The sequence below is a fragment of the Phoca vitulina genome, unplaced genomic scaffold, assembly GCF_004348235.1.
Source record: "Phoca vitulina isolate PV1807 unplaced genomic scaffold, GSC_HSeal_1.0 scaffold41, whole genome shotgun sequence".
NCBI lineage: Eukaryota > Metazoa > Chordata > Mammalia > Carnivora > Phocidae > Phoca > Phoca vitulina.
The window spans coordinates 1,120,569-1,141,770 of NW_022589744.1; the positions used below are offsets into that span (position 1 = coordinate 1,120,569).

The 21,202-nt window shown below is 34.2% G+C and overlaps 2 protein-coding genes across 2 annotated transcripts in view; one reads left to right on the top strand and one right to left on the bottom strand.

The window, feature by feature from the left end:
- Window positions 1-21,202, top strand: part of EFCAB13 (EF-hand calcium binding domain 13) — a 145,605-nt gene that overhangs the window by 96,272 nt on the left and 28,131 nt on the right. Inside the window, exons 25-31 of the mRNA XM_032429966.1 lie at window positions 1,942-2,013; window positions 7,840-7,983; window positions 8,318-8,386; window positions 12,481-12,621; window positions 17,461-17,532; window positions 18,394-18,537; window positions 19,384-19,455. Coding sequence (XP_032285857.1) covers window positions 1,942-2,013; window positions 7,840-7,983; window positions 8,318-8,386; window positions 12,481-12,621; window positions 17,461-17,532; window positions 18,394-18,537; window positions 19,384-19,455 — 714 coding nt within the window. The remainder of the gene's footprint in view (window positions 1-1,941; window positions 2,014-7,839; window positions 7,984-8,317; window positions 8,387-12,480; window positions 12,622-17,460; window positions 17,533-18,393; window positions 18,538-19,383; window positions 19,456-21,202) is intronic.
- Window positions 6,332-7,101, bottom strand: NACA2 (nascent polypeptide associated complex subunit alpha 2). Its single transcript, XM_032429631.1, is given in 1 exon segment — window positions 6,332-7,101. A coding segment is annotated over 1 exon segment (651 nt). The 5' UTR covers window positions 7,100-7,101; the 3' UTR covers window positions 6,332-6,448.

Consider the following 21,202-nt stretch of genomic DNA (forward strand, 5'->3'; position numbering starts at 1 on the left):
GCATTAAATTTCTAGAACTTACTCATCTTCTAACTGCAAATTTGTACCTTTAACAACATCTCCCCAACTCACTGCACTCCCCAAGTTGCTGGTAACTACCATTCTACTCTGTTTCTACGAGACTGGCTTTTTTAGATTCCACATATTGGTGATATATACAGTATTTGTCCTTGTCTGGCTTATCTCCTCTAAGCATAATGCCCTCGAGACTTATCCATGTTGTTGCAAATGGCAGAATTTCCTTCTTTCTCATGGTGGAATAATATTCCCTTGTATATATATGTATATGCTACATCTGTTTATTCATCTGTGATGGACACAGGTTGTGTCCATATCTTGGCTTTTGTGAATAATGCTACAAAATACATGGGAGTGTAGATATCTCTTAAAGATCTTTTTTCATTTCCTTTACATATATACCCATAAGGGGGATTAATGGATCATATGGTAGTTCTATTTTTAATTTTGGGGCAAGCTTCCATACTGTTATCCATAGTGGCTGCATCAGTTTCCATTGCCATCAACAGTGTATGAGGGTTCCCTTTCTCCACATCCATGCAAACCTTCATCTCTTGTCTTCTTGATGATGGCCACTCTAACAGGTGTGAATGATATCTCATTGTGGTTTTGATTTGCATTTCCCTGATGATTAGTGATGTCGAACACCTTTTCATGTACCTGTTGGCCATTGGGATGTCTTCTTTGGAAAAAAATGTCTATTCAGTTACTCTGCCCATTTTTTTCATCATTTTGTTTGCTTGCTTGTTTGTTATTGAGCTGTGTGAATTATATATTTTGGATACTAACTATTTATCAGATATATGGTTTGCAAATATTTTCTCTCATTCTGTAGGTTGCCTTTTCATTTTGCTGATTTTTTTTTTTTCTGTACAAAAGCTTTTAAGTTGGATGTAGTCCCACTTGTTGATTTTTGATTTTGTTGTTTGTGCTTTTGGTGTCGTGTCCAAAAAATCATTGCCAAGACCGGTGTCTGAAAGCTGCTTCCTTATGTTTTCTTCTAGGAATTTTACAATATCAGATCTTACATTTAAATCTTTAATCCATTTTGAGGTAACTTTTTTGTGAGTGGTATAAGGTGGAGCCCTAATTTCATTTTTCGGATATAGTTATCCAGTTTCCCAACACCATTTATTGAAAAGACTATACTTTCTCCGTTAAATGTTCTTGGCTCCCTTGTCAAATATTAGTTGAGTATATGTGGGGGTTTATTTCTGGACTCTGGACATTTTTGTTCTTTTTTACCACCCCACAGCCATGAACATTTAACACCACAGGTAAATATTTGCTGATGTACTGTGGCCACAAACCATTGTAATAGCTAAGATTTTTTTCTCCTCCTCTAAGAACTGGTTTTCCTCCTTGAAAGCCTGTTGCTCTCCATGAGAATGTATGTCTTGAAAGTATCTAGAACTTTAATTTCTAGATATACTGCTAAATCCTACTTTCTAGTATTTTACTTAGACTTTAACACATTTGTAAGGAATATTGGTCTATAGCCTCTTACCCTACCTATGACGTGTTTTTTGTTTATTTGTTTTTGGGTTTTCTTGTAGTTTTGGGGAAAGTAGGAGCTACTGAAGGGTTTTATTCAGAGGAGTAACCAGATTTTTTTTTTTTAAGAGAAAGACCTCTCTTGCTGCATTGCAGAAAATAAATCTAGAGAAATGAGACTAATGGCATAGAGTTTTAACGATGCTGTTGTAACAGCACAGGCATTAACTAACATAGTGATACATTCAAGAAGTATCTGGAAATAATTAAATGGAAATTGGTAATCATATGTATGCAGAAGTTAAGGAAGAAGGAATAGTATAGGCTGACTCCTAGGCTTTTCACTTTTATTATAATTTGACTATTAGCTTCTGACATATTAATTCAGAATCAGTAACTCTTTCAGCCAAACTTTACTTTGCATTACAGAAAATGGCAAGATTACCATTCAAGAATTTTTAATTAAGTTCTGCAATACATTGAGAATTCCTAAAGTCGCAGGTGAGTTTTACTTAATATGTATCCACTGCCTATATCTGGAAGGACAGGCAGTGGTTTTCATGGTAAGACAACACAGGAATAGATAGTTAAAACACAGGTGAGTAAGAAACAATATGAAGATAAAACAATACAATATTGGGTTATATAATTTTTGTCCAGATTATATGGCAAAGACTGCTAAGCTTTCCCCAAACTCAGAATTGTGGGTAGTTTTACTCTAGTAGTGCTAGAAAATTACTAGATTATATATTATTCTCTGAGATTATTCTCTAGGTATACCTGACCTAAATTTATTGGAAAATTATAAATGATTAGAAAATAATTTTTAAAACTTTTGACAAATGTAGCAAAGTGGATTTTATGCCTATCTTTTTTGTTTTTAATGTATCCTCAGCCACTCTCTTGACTACATTGTTTTAGGACAAATTTATGTTTATTACACTGTAACTCATATATAGTAAAATCACCTGTTTTTAGGTGTACTGTTCTTTGAATTCTTGAAAATAATGTCATGTAACCATTACTAAACAACACATAGAATTTATCACCCCAGACATTCCTTTATGTCTTTTTATAGTCCATCGCCTCCCCTAACCCTCATTCCTGGTAACCACAGATCTGTTCTTTGACTCTAAAGTTTTGCCTTTTCTAGAATGTCACATAAGTGAAATCATAACATATGAAGCTCATTTGAGTCTGGCTTCTTTCACATAGCATATTATACTTTATATTCATTAACCTTTTGCATGTAATTTGTTTCATTTTATTGATGAGTATTATTCCATTATATGAATGTACAATTTATCCATTTACCAGTTGATAGACTATTGAATTGTTTCTGGGTTTGGTGATTATGAATGAAGCTTCTAAACATTTATGTACAGGGGCGCCTGGGTGGCTCAGTTGTTAAGCATCTGCCTTCGGCTCAGGTCATGATCCCAGGGTCCTGGGATCAAGCCCCACATCAGGCTCCCTGCTCAGCGGGAAGCCTGCTTCTCCCTCTCCCACTCCCCCTGCTTGTGTTCCCTCTCTCGTTGTGTCTCTGTCAAAAAATAAGTAAATAAACATTTATGTACAGGTTTTTATGTGTACATATATTTTCATATCTCTTAGTTGAATACCAAGAAGTAGGATTGCTGGGATATATGGTAAGTGTATATTTAAATTGATAGAAACTGCCAAATACGATTTTATGATAGATAACATCCATTTATGATAAAAACTCTCAACAAAGTGGGTATAGAGAGAACATACATCAACATAATGAAGGCCATATATGACAAGGCCACAGCTAACATCATACTCAATGGTGAAAAACTGAAAGCTTTTCTTCTAAGATCAGGAACAAGACAAGGATGCCCATTCTTGTCACTTTTTAATTTTGTTTTATTTATTGAAGTACAGTTAACATGCAATGTTGTATTAGTTTCAGGGGTACATCATAGTGATTCAACAATTCTGTGTATTACTTAGTTCTACCCATGGGAAGTGTAGTTACCATCTGTCACCACAAAATGGTATTACAGTATTATTGACTATATTCCCTATGCTGTAATTTTTCTCACCACTTTTATTCAGCTTTTATTCATAGTATTAGAAGTCCTACTGAGGACAATTAGACAAAAAAAAGAAATTAAAAGGCATCCAAATTGGAAAGAAAGAAGTAAAATGGTTACTATTTGCAGATAATATGACATTATATATAGAAAACTAAAGGCCCTACCAAAAAAACTTAGAACTAATAAACAAATTCCATAAAGTTGTAGAATATAAAATCAATATAGAAAAACCAGTTGCATTCTATTCACTAATAAACTATCAGAAAAAGATATTAAGAAAGCTATCCCATTATAATTGCACCAAAAAGAATAAAAAATTTAACCAAGGAGGTGAAAGACCTGTACACTGAAAACTATAAGACACTGACAAAAGAAATTGAAGATGACACAAACAAATGGAAAGATATTCCATGCTCAGGGATCGGAAAGACAAATATTGTTAAAATATCCATACTACCCAAAGCAATCTACACACTCATTGTAATCCCTATCAAAATTCCAGTGGCATTTTTCACAGACCTAGAACAAATAATCCTAAAATTTGTATGGAACCACAGAAGACCCTGAATAGCCAAAGCAATCTTGAGAAAGAACAAAGCTAGAGCCATCCTACTTTCTGATTTCAAACTTTATTACAAAGCCATAGTAATAAAAACTGAATGGTACTGGCATAAAAACAGACACATAGATCAATGGAACAGAACAGAGAGTGCAGAAATAAGCCCTTGCATATTTGGTCAATTTGTTCATGACAGAGCAGCCAAGAATATACAATTGGAAGGGACAGACTCTTTGATAAGTGGTGCTGGGAAAACTGGACAGCTGTATGCAAAAGAATGAAACTGGACTGCTATCTTAGACCATGCACAAAAATTAGCTCAAAATGGATTAAAGACTTGCATATAAGCCCTGAAACCACAAAACTTCTAGAAGAAAACATAGGCAGTAAGCTCTTTGACATCGGTCTTTGAAAACATTTTAAAAACCCCAAATTTTGTCTATTAATACAATAGCATAGGTAAAGCCAAAGAACAAATAACAAAATGGGAGAAACTATTTGCAATATATATCACAGAAGAAATATAGAAAAGCGGGCAAAAGTCATGGATATACAAATCATAAAAAAGATATAAAATGGCCCATGAACATATAAGAGATGTTCGATTTTACTTATAATAAGAAATATGCAAACTAAAATAGAGATGCAATTTCTCACCCATTAGACTGACAAAAATTGAAAACCTTGACAACGTATTCTGTTTGTCAGGTTGTAGAGAAAAAGGCATTTATCTATAACTCATGAGCATGTAAAATACTACCATTCTTCTGGAGGGAATTTGACAATGTCTAACAAAACTATATATGCATTTATCTTTTGACTCAGCAATTCTACTTCTAGGAATTTTCCCTGACTATACCCTGCACCAATGTGAAAATACAGACACATAAGGTTATTCATTACAGAATTATTTGAAATTGCAAAATTATGGAAAATACTTAAAGTGTAAACATTGGAGATTAAATAAACTATAGCTTCTATATTGTACAACTATAAAAAGGAATTTAAAAAAAAGAATTTAATACCAGTACTTTTTATACCACTGATTTTATGCCTTTCCAACATTTAAAGCTACAGATTTCCCTCTGAGCACTTTCACTGCATCTCACAAAATTTTATATGTTATGCTTTGATAATAACTTATTTAAAATATTTTCTAATTTACCTTGTGATAGCTTTTTGAAATATGAGCTGTTTAGAAATGTACTATTTAATTTCCAAATATTTGGACAATTTCTAGGTATCTTCTTGTTACTGGTTTCTAATTTAATAACCTTTGTCAGAGAATTTATTTTGCACAATTTAAAAGCTTTTAAATTGATTAGATTTCTTTTAAAGACTAGCATGTGGTCTATCTAGGTGAATATTCCATGTGCACTTGAAAGAATGTATATTCTGTAGTTGTCGGGTAGTGTTCTATAAATATCCATGAGGTTAGATTTTTTGCTAGTTTGGTTGAATATTCTAATTCTTACTGATGTTTATTCTACTTGTTCTATTAATTACTAAGTGCAAGGTGTTCAAATCTGCAGCTCTGATTGTGGGCTCATCTATTCCTACCTTTAATTCTTTAAGTTTTTGCTTACAAGAAAGCTCTTGTTAGATGTACACATTTGGTATTGCAAAGTTTATATATATGACCTTATGTAATGTACTTTGTCTATTGCTCTCTTTTGTCTTATTTTTGTTGCTCCTTTGTTCCTTTCCCCCAGTTTCCTTACTTACATTTATACATTTATGTGTACTTATTGTCACCTATCTTATTTTATTTAAAATAAAGCTTTTAATTGATATTGCTAAATTATTTTACAGAAAGGTTATCAAATCATCCATAGGCAATATATGAAAATAATTATTCTTGGTGCACTTACATATTTCACATTATAATCATCCATCTCTCTGTTTAGTTCTTTCAGTTTTGTAGTACATGTTTTTCAGACTCTGTCACTAAGTACATACAAATTTAGAATTGTTATGTCCATCTAAAACATCATTATGAAATGTTTCTCTTTATCTCTAAAAATTCCTCTTCACATAAGGTCTACTTTGTCATATTTGTGTAGCTACACTGCTCTCTTTTGTTTAGTGTTTATTATATCTCTCTTTTTGGGGGGGGTTTCTTTTTTTAAAATTTAAATTCAATTAATTAATATATAATATATTATTAGTTTCAGAGGTAGAGGTCAGTGATTCATGAGTCTTTTTTTTTCATCCAACAAGAAGCCATAACTTTATTAATGATAGAAACAGTACAAATTTCAAACCAAGCTGCAGTTATTCTTTTGAAACACCAAAAAAAGTCCTCGTTTTCAGATGGTTACATTGTTAATTCCATAATAGCATTTACAATATCATTACAGTTGTTCTTCAGGGCTTGGACTGCCTTTGCTCTTGACGCATTTGCTTGTGACGTGACCAGTTCTATGTCCTTACCCTCTTCACCGGTTTCATCAACCTCTTCCCCTTCACTCTCCTCTTGCATAGTTGGAGTCTGTGTGTTTTCTTGAATGTTTGAGACAGCTTCACCTTGAACTTCGAATTTCTCAGCAGCTGCTAGTTGTGCTTGCTGAGATAAATCCTCGATCTTGGCTTCCCCCAAAACTACGTAGGTATCTGAAGCTGGGCTCTTGCAGACATCTGGTTTTGTGATGACAAAGAGGATATTCTTAGATTTCCAGATAGTGACTCTTGTAACCCCTGTAACCTGTCGAAGACCCAGTTTGGACATAGCGTTCTGTGCCTTCTTTTCACTCCAGCTCTGTTTTGCTTTCCTGACTGGTTCTTCATTGATTTCAGCGGCTGCTGCCGGCTGGGCTTGTTATGTGGTTGCCTGTGTGGAATCCTGTTCCTCAAGCTCTGGTACTGAGTCATCATCACTGTCAGATTCTGTTCCAGACCCTGTCTCAGCCTGGGGCTGTGGCAGCTCCTGCTCTGTAGCAGGGACGGTTTCTGTGGCTTCACCAGGCATTTTGTGAGGGGAACGCGGAACCCAAGATGGCGGCAGAAAGAGCTGATTCATCAGTCTTAGAGAAGGGTATTTACCCCAAAGATACAAATGCAGTGATCCGAAGGGGCACCTGCACCCCAATGTTTATAGCAGCAATGTCCACAATAGCCAAACTATGGAAAGAGCCCGGATGTCTATCAACAGATGAATGGATAAAGAAGATGTGGTGTGTGTGTGTGTATAAATATATACACACACGTGGTGGCTGGGTGATGGACACTGGGGAGGGTATGTGCTATGGTGAGCGCTGTGAATTGTGTAAGACTGATGAATCACAGACCGATACGCCTGAAGCAAATAATTTATAAGAAAAAAAAAGAATACCCAGTGCTTATTACATCACGTGCCCTCCTTAATGTCCATCACCTGGTTACCCCATCCCCTGCCCCCTTCCCCTCCAGCAACCCTCAGTTTGTTTCCTATGATTAAGAGTCTCTTATGGTTTGTCTCCATCTCTGATTTTATCTTGTTTTATTTTTCCCTCCCTTCCCCATGCTCCTCTGTTTTGTTCTTAAATTCCACATATGAGTATTGTCACCTATTTTAAATTATTTTAGGAACAGAGCAGTCCATAGATAAATACAAATACTGTCTTTTAAGTATAATTTTATATATTGGAATAATTTTTCCCACTTATCTTTAAAACATAAAGGAGAAACATGAAAAGTCCTCTCTAATTGGAGGTGATTATCTCTTCTCAGGAGATAAAAGTCAATTTTACAACATCACCATTCACAAAAATGAAATTACAGCCATTCCTGACCTTCAGCAAAATTTAAATGTCATCAGAATCTATCTAACAGATGATAAAATAAAGGAGGCTTTGGATAATACTAATCCTATTGGTGAGTAATTATTTTAATTTAAAATAGCAAAGCTTGAGTATTTCAGAAGTTTCACCGTATATGCCTAAGAAGATATATCCCCTTTATATCTTTTAAAAGAAAATTAAAAATGTATTTTCTTTTCTTTTGATTGATGGGTTTATATTGAAGGAATTGATTTTCAGAGTATATCTCCGACAGCTTTATTTCAGGTCTAATCTGCATATCATGTACATCACAGTAGGATTGCCAGTCCTCCCTGTTATTTTTGTGTTTATAGCTCAGGTTTTATAACATCAAATAGTCTTCTTTACAAGAATATCTAAATTCTTTCTCTTTTTTTTTTAAAAAAAAGATGAAGTGGTGAATTTTAAGGATTTTATCAGAGCATTGAACAACAGTGATGAATTTATCGAGTGCCAAAGTAAGTATGGAATTTGAAATGAATATGAACAGAAACTTCATTTTTTTTTTGGTTGGTGTATATATAGGTATGTGTGTGTATAAATTATATATATATATATTTTTTTAAATATTTAATTTATTTATTTATTAGAAAGAGAGAGAGAGCACAAGCAGGGGGAGTAGCAGGTAGAGGGAGAAGCAGGCTCCCCGCTGAGCAAGGAGCCCCATGCGAGACTCGATCCCAGGACCCTGGGATCATGACCTGAGCCGAAGGCAGATGCTTAACCGACTGAGCCACCAGGAGTCCCTAAATTATATATATTTTATATATACTCTACCAAGCCCCTTTTTCCCCCATTTTCTCATTTAAACATAGTTGATGTGTATATTTTTTAAAGTCTAGGTTTTCAAACATATGAACACAAAATTTTCATATACTTTTTTAAAAAGACTTATTTATTTGAGAGAGAGAGAGTGAGGGGAGGGGGAGAGGAAGTGAATCTTTGAAGCAGACTCCCCACTGAGCGTGGAGCCCCACCCGGGGCTCCATCCCATGACCCTGAGATCATGACCTGAGCCAAAATCAAGGGTTGGACACTTAACCGACGGAGCTACCCATGCGCCCCTTGAATTACTTTAAAAATCTCTGTTACCTCTATTTCTTCCTTTTCGTGTGTTTTATTGCTGCGTTCTCTCTTTTTTCTTTATCACTGCTGACAGGTTTATCCATTTTATTATCAAAGTAATCAGATTTTGGTTTTTTAATCACCTCTAGTGACTTTTGCCCTCTTCTGTTCTTTCTTATTTCCTCATTTTATTATTATTATTATTTTTACATTTACTCTCTAGTTCTTTGTCAAAAACTTTAGCTAAATGGTTAACTTTTTCAGTCACAGTTCTATCATGGAGATACTAAAACAGCCTTGGACCACAGACATTGAGATTGAGAATTATAGTCCTCACACTGGGGTTTTAAAGAGTATTAAAATCAGTGGATTCTCTCTAAATTAATCTGCACTTTGAATGCATTTTCACTCACTATCTCAGGATAGGTGGGAACCTTGACAAAATAATTTTATATTTTTTTGGAAGATTATAGGTCTATGAATAGCTAAGACCCTTTTGAAAAAATAATGAAGAGGAACTTACTTTATCAGATATTATTATATATTATAATGCTACTTTAATATAGTGTTACAAATAGACCAATGCATCATAATATAGACCAACAGAGACTCCTATTAATGGGAACTTGGAATGTGATTGAGATGACATCATTAGTCAGTGGGGGAAAGATATTTAGTATATGATTTGAGAAAATTGGCTTACTATGTGGGAGAAAACAGAGTAGAATCCCTACTTCATACCGTATACAGAAATAACTTTCAAGAACCAAATGTATATGAAAATGGATCTCAAAGGTAAAACTATACAGCTGATAGAAGAAAGTGTAAGAAAAAATATTGTGCCTTATGGTCTTGGATGCTTTCTTAAAAATACTACTCCCCCAAAGCACAACCATAGGGTGAAAAAGGATGTAATTACATCAAAATTAAGGATTTCTGGTAAATGAAGGACTCTAAAATATATAACAGACTATAAGAAGACAATCACAAGATAATTAACAGAAGATTAATATCTCAAAATATAAGGAAATTCCACAAATCAGCAGTAGAAAGAAAAAAAATCAATTGGAAAAATAAGTAAGGATCTAAGAAGTCAGTACAGGAGGTGAAACCCAAATAGCTAAATATGTATATGAAGAGAGTTGGAAATACTCACAAATTGCTGGTGAGTAGGTAAAATGGTACAGCATTCCAGATTGCAACCTAGCAGTACTTGTCAAATAAGTATGCATGTTTCTTATGGCCCAGTAATTCTGTTTTTAGATTAATAGCCCAGAGGAGTTTCTTGTAGAGACATGTACAAGGGTGCTCCCTGCAATACTATGGGAGGATAGAAATGAAAGCAACATAGGTGTGCATCATTAGGGAAATGGTTGACTAAAACATGGTCCATATATATCACACATCATAACAATAACTAGATTTACATTTGCACCAGAGAGAAACCTCAATAATAATATGGTTCCATGAAGAAAGGAAAAAATAGAATAAATGAATAGCACACAATGCTTTATGTAAATTAGATTTCTACTAATGCCCATAAGACAACACTGTATTTATATATTTTTTCAGGTGAACACATAATTCTATTATTTATTTATTTATTTATTTTTATTTTATTTTTTTATTAACATGATGTATTTTTTTTCAGGGGTACAGGTCTGTGATTCGTCAGTCTTACACAATTCACAGCACTCACCATAGCACATACCCTCCCCAATGTCCATCACCCAGCCACCCCATCCCTCCCACCCCCCTCCACTCCAGCAACCCTCAGTTTGTTTCCTGAGATTAAGAGTCTCTTATGGTTTGTCTCCCTCTCTGGTTTTGTCTTGTTTCATTTTTCCCTCCCTTCCCCTATGATCCTCTGTCTTGTTTCTCAAATAATTCTAAATAGAAAGATGAGAGATTAATTGAAAGAAATTGAGAAAGAGATTGAGATTGAAATGACAATATTAATAAACTTGACTTAAGAAACAGATTATATAGTACTTTGTATCCTAAAAACTTAGAATACACATTCTTTTCAAATGCTTATGGAACAATCACAAAAATAGATGATGTATTTAAGTCACAAAGAAAAATTTCAATGAATTCTAAAACTCAGAAGTCGTTCAGAACACATAGTCTGACCATCATGTAGTAACATTAAAATTACTTTTAATTTGGAAGTTAAAAGAATTTGCAATGTTACTTTTAATTTGGAAATTAAAAGAATTTGGAATGAGAATATGGAAAAATGTTGCTTTTAAGACTAAAAACAAATGGTCTTCTAAGTAATTCTTTGGTTGAAGAATAAATGAAACCTGAAAGTAAGAATTTTTAGAAATGATGACATTGAAAGCACTACATATCAAAACAATGTAAAGTGTGGCCAAAACAATCTTACAGGATATTTTATAGTATTAAATGCTTTTATTAGAAAACAAGAAAGACAAACCATGAGAGACTCTGGACTCCGAGAAACAAACTGAGGGTTACAGAGGGGAGGGGGTGGGGGGATGAGGCAACCAGGTGATGGGTATTAAGGAGGGCACGTGTTGTGATGAGCACTGGGTGTTATATGCAACTATTGAATCGTTGAACACTACATCAGAAACTAATGATGTACTATATGCTGGCTAAATGAACATAATAAAAAAAGAGAAAAGAAACATTGAAAATAATTTTTCTTAAATGTTCAACTCATGAAGCTTACCAGCAACATAACAAAACAGCAAAAACAATCCCCCCAAAAAGTACTAGTCAGGAGCTAATAAAGTTGAAGGTAGAAGTTAGTGAAATAGAACACACACACACAAAAGAAATTATTCATGTAACCAAAACTTTGTTCTTTCAAAAGATTAATAGAGAATGCTTTAGGAAATATGATGAAGGGGAAAAAAATAGGACATAAAAAAGAAGATCATCATAACTTGGATACAAAGGAGATTAAAATATATAAATGAATAATAAAACTAAGCTAATAAAGCACCAAATCATTGGCATCTTATCAACAACACTGTCATTCTTTCCAAACATTTGGATGAAGACAGAAAGGGCTGCTTCCTCCCCCCTCACAATAATGGCACTGTTTTCTTTGGGATCGTTTTGATATTTTGTTGTTTTTGTTTAGCTTCATGAGTTGAACTAATATAGTAAAATATTTCAGTATTTCTTGTTTTTTTTTTTAAGATTTTATTTATTTATTTGAGAGAGAGCGCGTAAGAGCACACAAGCAGGGGGAGCAGCAGAGGGAGAGGGAGAAGCAGGCTCCCCACTGAGCAGGGAGCTAGATGAGGAGCAGTGTTTCTTGTTTTTTAATATAAGCATTTAAACCTATAAATTATGTGGAGCTCTCAGTTTGGAGAATATTTCAGAGAGGCAAAACCCTCAAGACTGTGTTTTCAAGAAAATGAATACATTTCACCCAAATCAAGTTGTGAAGTGCTTATCTGGATAGACTGACCAACTAAATATCTTTACGTTTTGTCACTTCTCTATATAGAAATAGAAGATGCATCTAACATTGTTAATAGTGTCTTTGATGGGAAAGTTGAAGTTAAAGACCTTTTATCTCCCTTGGAGAGCCTGGAGAAACTTTTAAGTAAAGAAAAACCTGAGGCGTTACTGAACTGTGCAACAGACGGTAAGTACTTGAGTTACCTCACAGGTTTCCTGTTTAGAGTATACATGTTCACACAAGCTAATTTTTTTTTAAGAATAATAATACTGTATGCTTAGGAAGGTTGTTATAGAAATAATGTTTATATATTGATCACTGTGAACTGTTAGAACCTTTTTGGAAAGTGTATGGATATTCTTTATTTGGAGGAGACGAATAGAAGCAAGTAGTCTTGTTATCCATGTTTCAAAACCAGATACTCCTTTATTAGATTATGATGGTCACAATAATAAATATGATAGAACCCTGCTCTTCCAGTTCCCCAACCCTGGATTCCAGAGATAGGGTAATTCTTACAAACAGAGCTCCACCAATAAATGTAATATTTACTGTGGTATTTTCATAAATGATGTTCACCAGACTGAAGAAATAGCCTTCTATTCCTTTCTTGCTAAAGGATTGAATTTATATTTATTTGGTTTATCATGAATTTCCCAAACAATTTTTATGCATCTGTTTAGATAACTCATAGGAGTTTTTCTTGTAATCTATGAGTGTGGTGAATTATATTGAATTTTTAAATATTAAATGAAACTTAAAATTTTGGAAAAACCCATTTTGGTCATGATATATTATCCTTTTTACATATTGCTGGGTTCATTTTTCTAATACTTTGTTTACGATTTCTACATCTCTGTGAGTAAGACTAACCTGGTATTTCCTCATACTACTATTGTCAGGCTTCAATGTCAGATTATCCTCATAATTTGAAAAGTATTTTCTCTTTTTTTCTAAATTTGGCATAGTTTGGGTAACATTGGAATTGCATATTCTTTTCATGTCTCATGGTATTCACCAACACAGTCGTTTGAGCCTTGATATTTCTTTTTGGGTAGGTTTTTGATTACTCATTCATCTTCTTTCATGCCATAGGATTACTTAGGTTTTCTGTTTATTTTTTTTTTTAAGATTTTATTTATTTATTTGAGAGAGAGAATGAGAGACAGAGAGCACGAGAGGGAAGAGAGTCAGAGGGAGAAGCAGACCCCCGCTGAGCAGGGAGCCCGATATGGGACTCGATCCTGGGATTCCAGGATCATAACCCGAGCTGAAGGCAGTTGCTTAACCAACTGAGCCACCCAGGTGCCCTTCTGTTTATTCTTGAGTCAAATTTTGCTAAGTTTGTTTTTTCAAAGAGGTTGTCCTTTTCATATGAAAAATTATCGCTATAGTGCTATTAAGTTTTTAATAATAAGCGCTTAGTAGTTTTGTAATATTTGCAGCATCTGTGGTAATGCTCCCATCTTATTCCTCATATTGGTTCTTTTTTCTTTTTAGATCATCTATGCTAATGGTTTGTCAATTTTAATAACTCTTAATTAATTCTCAGCTTTCTGATCCTCTCTATTGTGTTTGTTGACTGTTTCCTCAATTTTTGTTTTTATCTTAATCATTTTCTTCTCCACGATTTGTTTAAGCTTATTTTGTGACATTTTAATATATATTTCATATATGTATTATGAAATGACCACAATAATTAGTTAATATCTGTCACCATACATAGTTACAAAAATTTTTTTCTTGTGTTAAGAAATTTTAAGATTTGCTCTCTTAGCAATCTTCAAATATGCAATACAGTATTATTAACTATATTTTTTAGATATATATGTATTTTCCATTCTTTTGATTTCACTCTTCCTGTATTCTTATTCTTCTGAAGAAAAAAAAGATAAATTTGGAACCATGTGAGGGAAACTAAAATTTGAAAGAAAGAAACAGGACTTCTAGAAATTAAAAAAGTAGCAATTAAAATTAATTAGTGGACAATAATGTCAGCAGATTAAACATAGGTGAAGAAATATGAACTGCAAAATAGTTTGAAGAAATGATACAAAATGTAGCATAGAAAGAGAAATAGAATACAAGAAAGAGGCTTAGAGGAAGGCAGAATGAAAAGGCTACTTATTGCAGTAATTGGTTTGAAATATATATGTATATCAGATTACAATGTTATATACTTTACACTTACATTATAATTAATATAATGTTATATGTGAATTATATCTCAGTAAAGCTAAAAAAAGAAAAAATGAAAAGACATGATATATATCCATTCAGGGGAGAAGAGAGAATGGTTGCAGAGAAAATATTTGGAGAACTATAGCTGGGAATTTTCTAGAATGAGAAAGACCTAAACCTATCAATTCAAGAAGTCCAATGAATCCCACATAGGATGAAAGGAAATCCATCCATACATAGGTTTATCATGATGAAACTGCAGCCTACCAGAAGGAAAGAAAATCTTAAAGGTAGCTAGAGAGAAAAGTCAAATTATCTATAAAGGAGGAACTTTTTCTTATTCTTGATATTTTCTCTAGGTATTGAAATCTAGAGAAACATTTTTGTAAGTCAAGGATAAACCCCCCAGTTTGGGAGAAACCTAGGCTTTGTCTGACCTTTGAAAATACAAGCTAAAGTTCATCCAATGTTGCTTTGTTTTTGTTTTGTCTTCGGCAAATACTCTGGGTGAAAAACTGTTGCGGTGTTTCTGGGTTACAGCCTTCCATTACTTGTTTGGCCTGGAAGTTTCTTACTTTCTTGGCAGCAGATTGATGGATTTAAGATCATTTTAAAGCAATAATTTTACTTAGAATTTTTAGTTGTTTTTAGTAGGAGGGTTGATCCAGATATCTAGGCTGGTTCATTGCTGGCACCCTCTCCCATTCCAAGGTCATACCATAATGTAGGAGATAGAGGAAGAGCTTTTAAAACTCCCTTGCATTGTGTTTCTACTGACACCTAGTGGATGGAGCCTGTGGTGATCCTGCATCTGTGGGGAAGGGATATGGGAAAGGGGTGCTCCCACAGGGCAATTCTCATTCTTTCCCATCAGACTTCCATTCTCTCTCTCCCTCAGCCCTCCCATTCCCTCCCTCTCTTTCTTTCTCTCTCTTTGCCTCAGGAGAAATTCTTCCTCTCTATTTAGGCATTTGGTATATTTTCTTCAACAACTCTAGGTTTCTGCACAAGCAGTCTCTACAAAAACTTTTAATCTACAAAAATCTCAGGAATGAGGAAATACTTAAGGCCAAACTAACTGCTTAGAACAGGAAAGATGGGGGACGCCTGGGTGGCTCAGTCATTAAGCGTCTGCCTTCGGCTTAGGTCATGGACTCAGGGTCCTGGGATTGAGTCCCTCATCGGGCTTCTTGCTCATCAGGGAACCTGCTTCTCCCTCTGCCTGCTCTGCCTACTGCTCTCCCTGTTTGTATTTGTGCTCTCTCTCTCTCTCTGACAAATAAATAAATAAAATCTTAAAAAAAAAAAAAAAGAACAGGAAAGATGGGTCAAATTATCCACCACTTCAAGAGGTACAGTGCAATAGCTCCAATTTGCTCTTTAAACAAATTACAATAAGCTTCCAGAGAAGGGTAACTTTTGAAGCAGACCGGAGTCAGCTAACTCAAATATCTGCAGTAGCCAGGCACATAATGCAAATTAATAAAATGAATTGGGTGTAAGACAAAAGGAAGGGATGTGGACTCTAGGGTAACTTGAGAGCACATACCCTATATTAAGATAGTTAAATTCAAATGAAAAGAAAACCCTAACACTCCCTAAGACAATGAACATGACTGAATCTCAGCTATATTCAGTCTGTGAGCCTGTGATCCCTGAAGCAGGCTTCTGTAGGAGTGGGGAAAAAATCTTTTCCTTCTACCCTTCTAGGTTCTCAGCTAGAGCTCTGTAACAAAAGAGATTAACAAGAGAAAAGCATACAAATTTAATATAAACTTTACATGAAAGGGGAGCATACATAAGGAAACGAAGACCCAAAGAAGTGGTTAAGTAGAAAATGGTGGAAAATGTGATAGGGCAAAATGATATGAGCTAAGGGTGGTAAACTGGGGGAAATTTAACAAGGCCTGTTCATTCAGTTTCCTCTGGGTGTCCCTCCAACCCTCAGTCTTCAGAGATAAGGATGCTCCTTTCCTGTGGGTATAGCAGGGAATCTCTCACGTGAGAGTCTTATGACCTGCTTCAGGGAGGATGGGGAAGTCTGAATCCTAACTGCACCTTCCATTTCTCAAATTTCTTCAGCTTAAAGTATTCAATATGCTAGGTTGCAATGTTTTGGGGGTAGTATGTCCTGAACCCTGTCCTCCAAAGAATAAGAAATATTTATGTGCGATAGTATGGATAATTCAGAAGAAATTGAAATTCAGCTATTAGGTTTTGTAAGGGTTTTTACTTACTTGGAAAGATTAATAATTTTATATATTTTCTTTTATGCATAGTTTTTGCTTGTTCACTTCAGGGTTAAATAGGGAGTAGTGACAGTAAAAACAAGTTGAATTTCTCTTTTCTCACCAAACAGAACTTTCTTCCAAAGGAATTTTTTTTTAATTCTTTCTCTTCCTTTGCTGTCTTTGTTGTATAAATCATCTCTGCAGGGAGTGGCTCTATGCATTCTCTCATACTTGTTATAGGTGTGTATATATTTTTGTACTATATAACCTGTGTGTAATTTTTTTAAACCATGGGTCACAATACTGGGTTGTGAAATAAATTTACTAAGTCCTGAATAGCATTTTAAAATGAAATGGAATAATGTGGAATTTGTTGGAAGATATCAGCATGCATCACATAGGATAAGGGTAAGTATTGTTTTATAAAACATTTATTTCTGTGTGTGTGAGTATTTGTGTGTGAGCACGCATGTTCACAATCTAAATGTTTTTCTTACTATGCGTTATAGTCATAGAAGTTTGAAAACTGAATGAAATTATATTAAAGCAATACCAGATCCCTGCCTTAATGAGGTTGAAATCTATTTAAACCCTATTTTATTTAACTTTGCAGAAAATAAAAAGATTGTAAAAGATATAATTGGTGTTTTCACTAATTCACCGAAACCATCAACACCATTCAAAAGTAAGTATAGTAAAAGAATGAAAATTAAAGATAAATTTCTAAGATCATTCTGTGATATTCTACTTTTTCTAAAGTATAGTTTGTTTTGCCCTGTGCTTTTAATTCCTTAAGTTTTCTTTGCTTTATTGCGATGTTATAATCTGCTTTCTTATTCCTTATCATATTCAATCTGTACTTTGACTATAATGAATTATTTAGAATTACATTCCTAGTATATGCTTCCTTAAAGCAAACAGTTTGTCTCAGTATATGCTTCAGTGTAAGGTATCCCATGACTCTAATACAATTTTCTCTCACCTCTAATAAATTCCACTTGCTTCTTTATCTCACCTATAGTGAAATATTGTAAGAGAAAGTACAAAGAAAACAAGATCTAGCGCATCTAAAACTACTAGGTAGGCGGTAAGTAAGAGAGACTCTAATCCTAGGATAGGGTGCGACTACGTGTTTTTCAGGCTATAGCAGATTTATATTTTCATTTTTCTTTCTCCAGCTACCTGCGTTCTGTTTCTGCTAGCTGACCTCATTCTAAGAGCCATTACCTAGCTGTGCTTGAAATGCTTACAGTCTATGAAAGATTGGAGCACGTAGTAGTTTTTACCTTTGAGGGGAAATAATAAATAAAAGCAAATTTTTACAAAAATTTTGCAGAAGTTCAACTTTTAGCTGGCAAGGGGTATGTTAAATTTTGCTTGTTGTTTAAGTGGCTTCTCAAAACAAAGCCCATTGATATGTTTGAAAGCCCTTTAACTCAGAATAACTTTTGTAATACACCTACTCTCTGCAGGTCAGGGTGTTAAGTCTAAGAAAGGGCTTTGCCCCAGCTTCCTCATTTGTTCTCTATTCTTCATGTATTTACAGATTTATTTAAAGAGATTACAACTCTTGATAAGATCAGAAATGATAAGATGCCTGCAAATGAACTGAGCTTCCAACTCTTGAGTGCAGGAATTCCATTAAGCAACAAGACATTCCAGGAGATTCTGGGTCAAGCATCTATTGATGGTGAGCCCTTTTTGAAAGAACAATCTATGTTGAGCTTAATGAAGTCCTAGTTCTACTGTGAGCTTGGGAAATCTGTTTTATATATGCATAGTTTAGATAAACTAGGTCTTAGAAACATAATGAGAACATAGGCATACTGAGAACTAATTAAAAATTAATATTTTTCTCTTGGGAATTTTATTTATTTATTTATTTATTCATTCATTCATTCATTCATTTTTAAGTAGGCTCCACACCTAGTGTGGAGCCCAGTGCAAGGCTTGAACTCACGACCCTGAGATCAAGACCTGAGCTGAGATCAAGAGTCAGATGCTTGGGGCGCCTGGGTGGCTCAGATGGTTAAGTGTCTGCCTTCAGCTCAGGTCATGATCCCAGGGTCCTGGGATCGAGTCCCGCATCGGGCTCCCCGCTCCGCGGGAAGCCTGCTTCTCCCTCTCCCACTCCCTCTGCTTGTGTTCCCTCTTTTGCTGTGTCTCTCTCTGTCAAATAAATAAATAAAATCTTTAAAAAGAAAAAAAAAAAGAGTCAGATGCTTAACTGACTGAACCACCCAGGCACCCCTTCTCTTGGAAATATTTTGAAGAGGCACCCTCTGTTTATCTGGCATTATATTTGTAAAATGTATACATCAAAACTTAATTAAGACAAATAGTATAATTAGAAATTTTTTCTCATTTTAAGGGAACAGGTTCTTGGTAAAACTATTTTAAATTGATTAGTTTTTATCCAGCTAATTTTCAAAAATTAACAAAATTTGCCCATCCCCCCATTTCCTGTCATGGTTATTTTAATGGTTATAAACATTGACACTTTGCCATTTTATAATCCTTATACTTTACTTTTTAGAAAATAGTGAAGTAAGTCTCAAACAAATTTTGGAGGCTTTGAACACAAATAAGCCAGCTCCTAAATTTGAAGGTGGGTCAATCAATATTTCATTTTAAATATTTGTCATAGTTTCCATTACCTTTTGTCGTTATTATTTTTAAACAGTGTTGTGAGGTATAAATGATATACAAAAGCTGTATATTTTTGTAATTAAAGTGAACGGTTTGGTAAGTTTTGATATATACACACACCTATAAAACTACCATCATGATCAAGGTAATGAACACATCCCTCACCCCCAAAACTTCCTCATGCTCCTTTGTAATGTCTCCTGCCATTTCCTATCCTCTTCCTCATCCTCAGGCAACCCCTGGTCTGCTTTTTGTCAGTATAGATTCATTTGCATTTACCAGAATTTTACAAAATGGATATATTCTTTTTTTGCTGGATGTTTTCATTCAGCATAATTATTTTGAGATTCATCCATGTAGCATGTATCAGTAAGTCATTCTTATTTATTACTGGATAGCACTCCATTTTATTGATATACCACAGTTTATCTATTACCTGGTGATACACATTAGGCTATTTCCAGTTTGGAGCTATTACAAATAAAACTGCTATGAACAATTGTGTATGTCATTGTATGAACATAAGCTTTCATTTCTCTTGAGTAATTACCAAAGCTTGGCTGGCTCATATGGTAGGTGTATGTTTAACTTTTTAAGAAACTGCAAACTGGTTTCCAAAGTGGCCACACTATTTTACATTTACATTTCCACCAGCAGTGAATGAGAGTTCCAATTCCTCCAAATCCTTGCCAATACTTGGTATAGTCAGTCTTTCTAATTTTAATCATTCTAGTAAGTGTGGAGTGGTATCTCGTTGTGGTTTTAATTTGCATTTCCTTAATGACTAATGATGTTGAACATCTTCTCATGTGCTTATTTGTCATCTGTATATCTTCTTTGTAAAGTGTCAGTTCAGATCTTTTGCCCATTTTTAAAGTTGGGTTGTTTGTTTTTGTATTTCTGTATGTACATGTCCTTTATCAGAAATACACTTAGCAAAATATTTTCTCTGAGTCTTATACTGAGCAAAATTTTCTGAGTCTCTTCATTTTCTCAAGTGTCTTTAAAAGAGCATTAATTTTAATTTTGATGAAGTTTAATCAATTTTTTTCTTTTTTGTATTGTGCTTTTGGTTTCACATGTATGAAATCTTTGCCTCCCCCAAAGTTACAAAGGTTTTATTGTATGTTTTCTTCTAAAAGTTTTATGGGTTTTGGTTTTACATTTTAGGTGTATGATCTATTTTGCTTTAATCTTTATATATAGAATAAAGTATGGATCAAAGTTCCTTTTTGTTTCGTTTTGTTTTGTATATGGACATTCATTTGTTCCAGCACGGTTGGTTGTTGAAAAGATTATACTTTCTCTATATTTTCTATACTGAATTTCCTTTGTACTTTTGTAGAAAATCGTATGTATTTGTATATATATTTCCTGGATTCTCTATTCTGTTCCATTGATCTTTGTCAGTCTTTACACTGATACCACATTGTCTGATTACTGTAGCTTGATAATAAACATTGAAAGCACTCAGGTAGTATCGGTCCTCCAACTTTGTTCTACTTTAAAAAAAGTTGTTTTGGCTATTCTAGGTCTTTTCCATTGCCATGTGAATTTTAGAATCAGTGTAATTTCTACAAAAAGTCTGCTGGAATTTATTGGAGAAATTAAAGGCCCTCATGAATTAAGATCTGTTGGAAAATTTCTTGTCTAATAATGTCTTATTAAAAAGTACACCTTTTCTCTGCAATTCCTTTGTGTGCCTC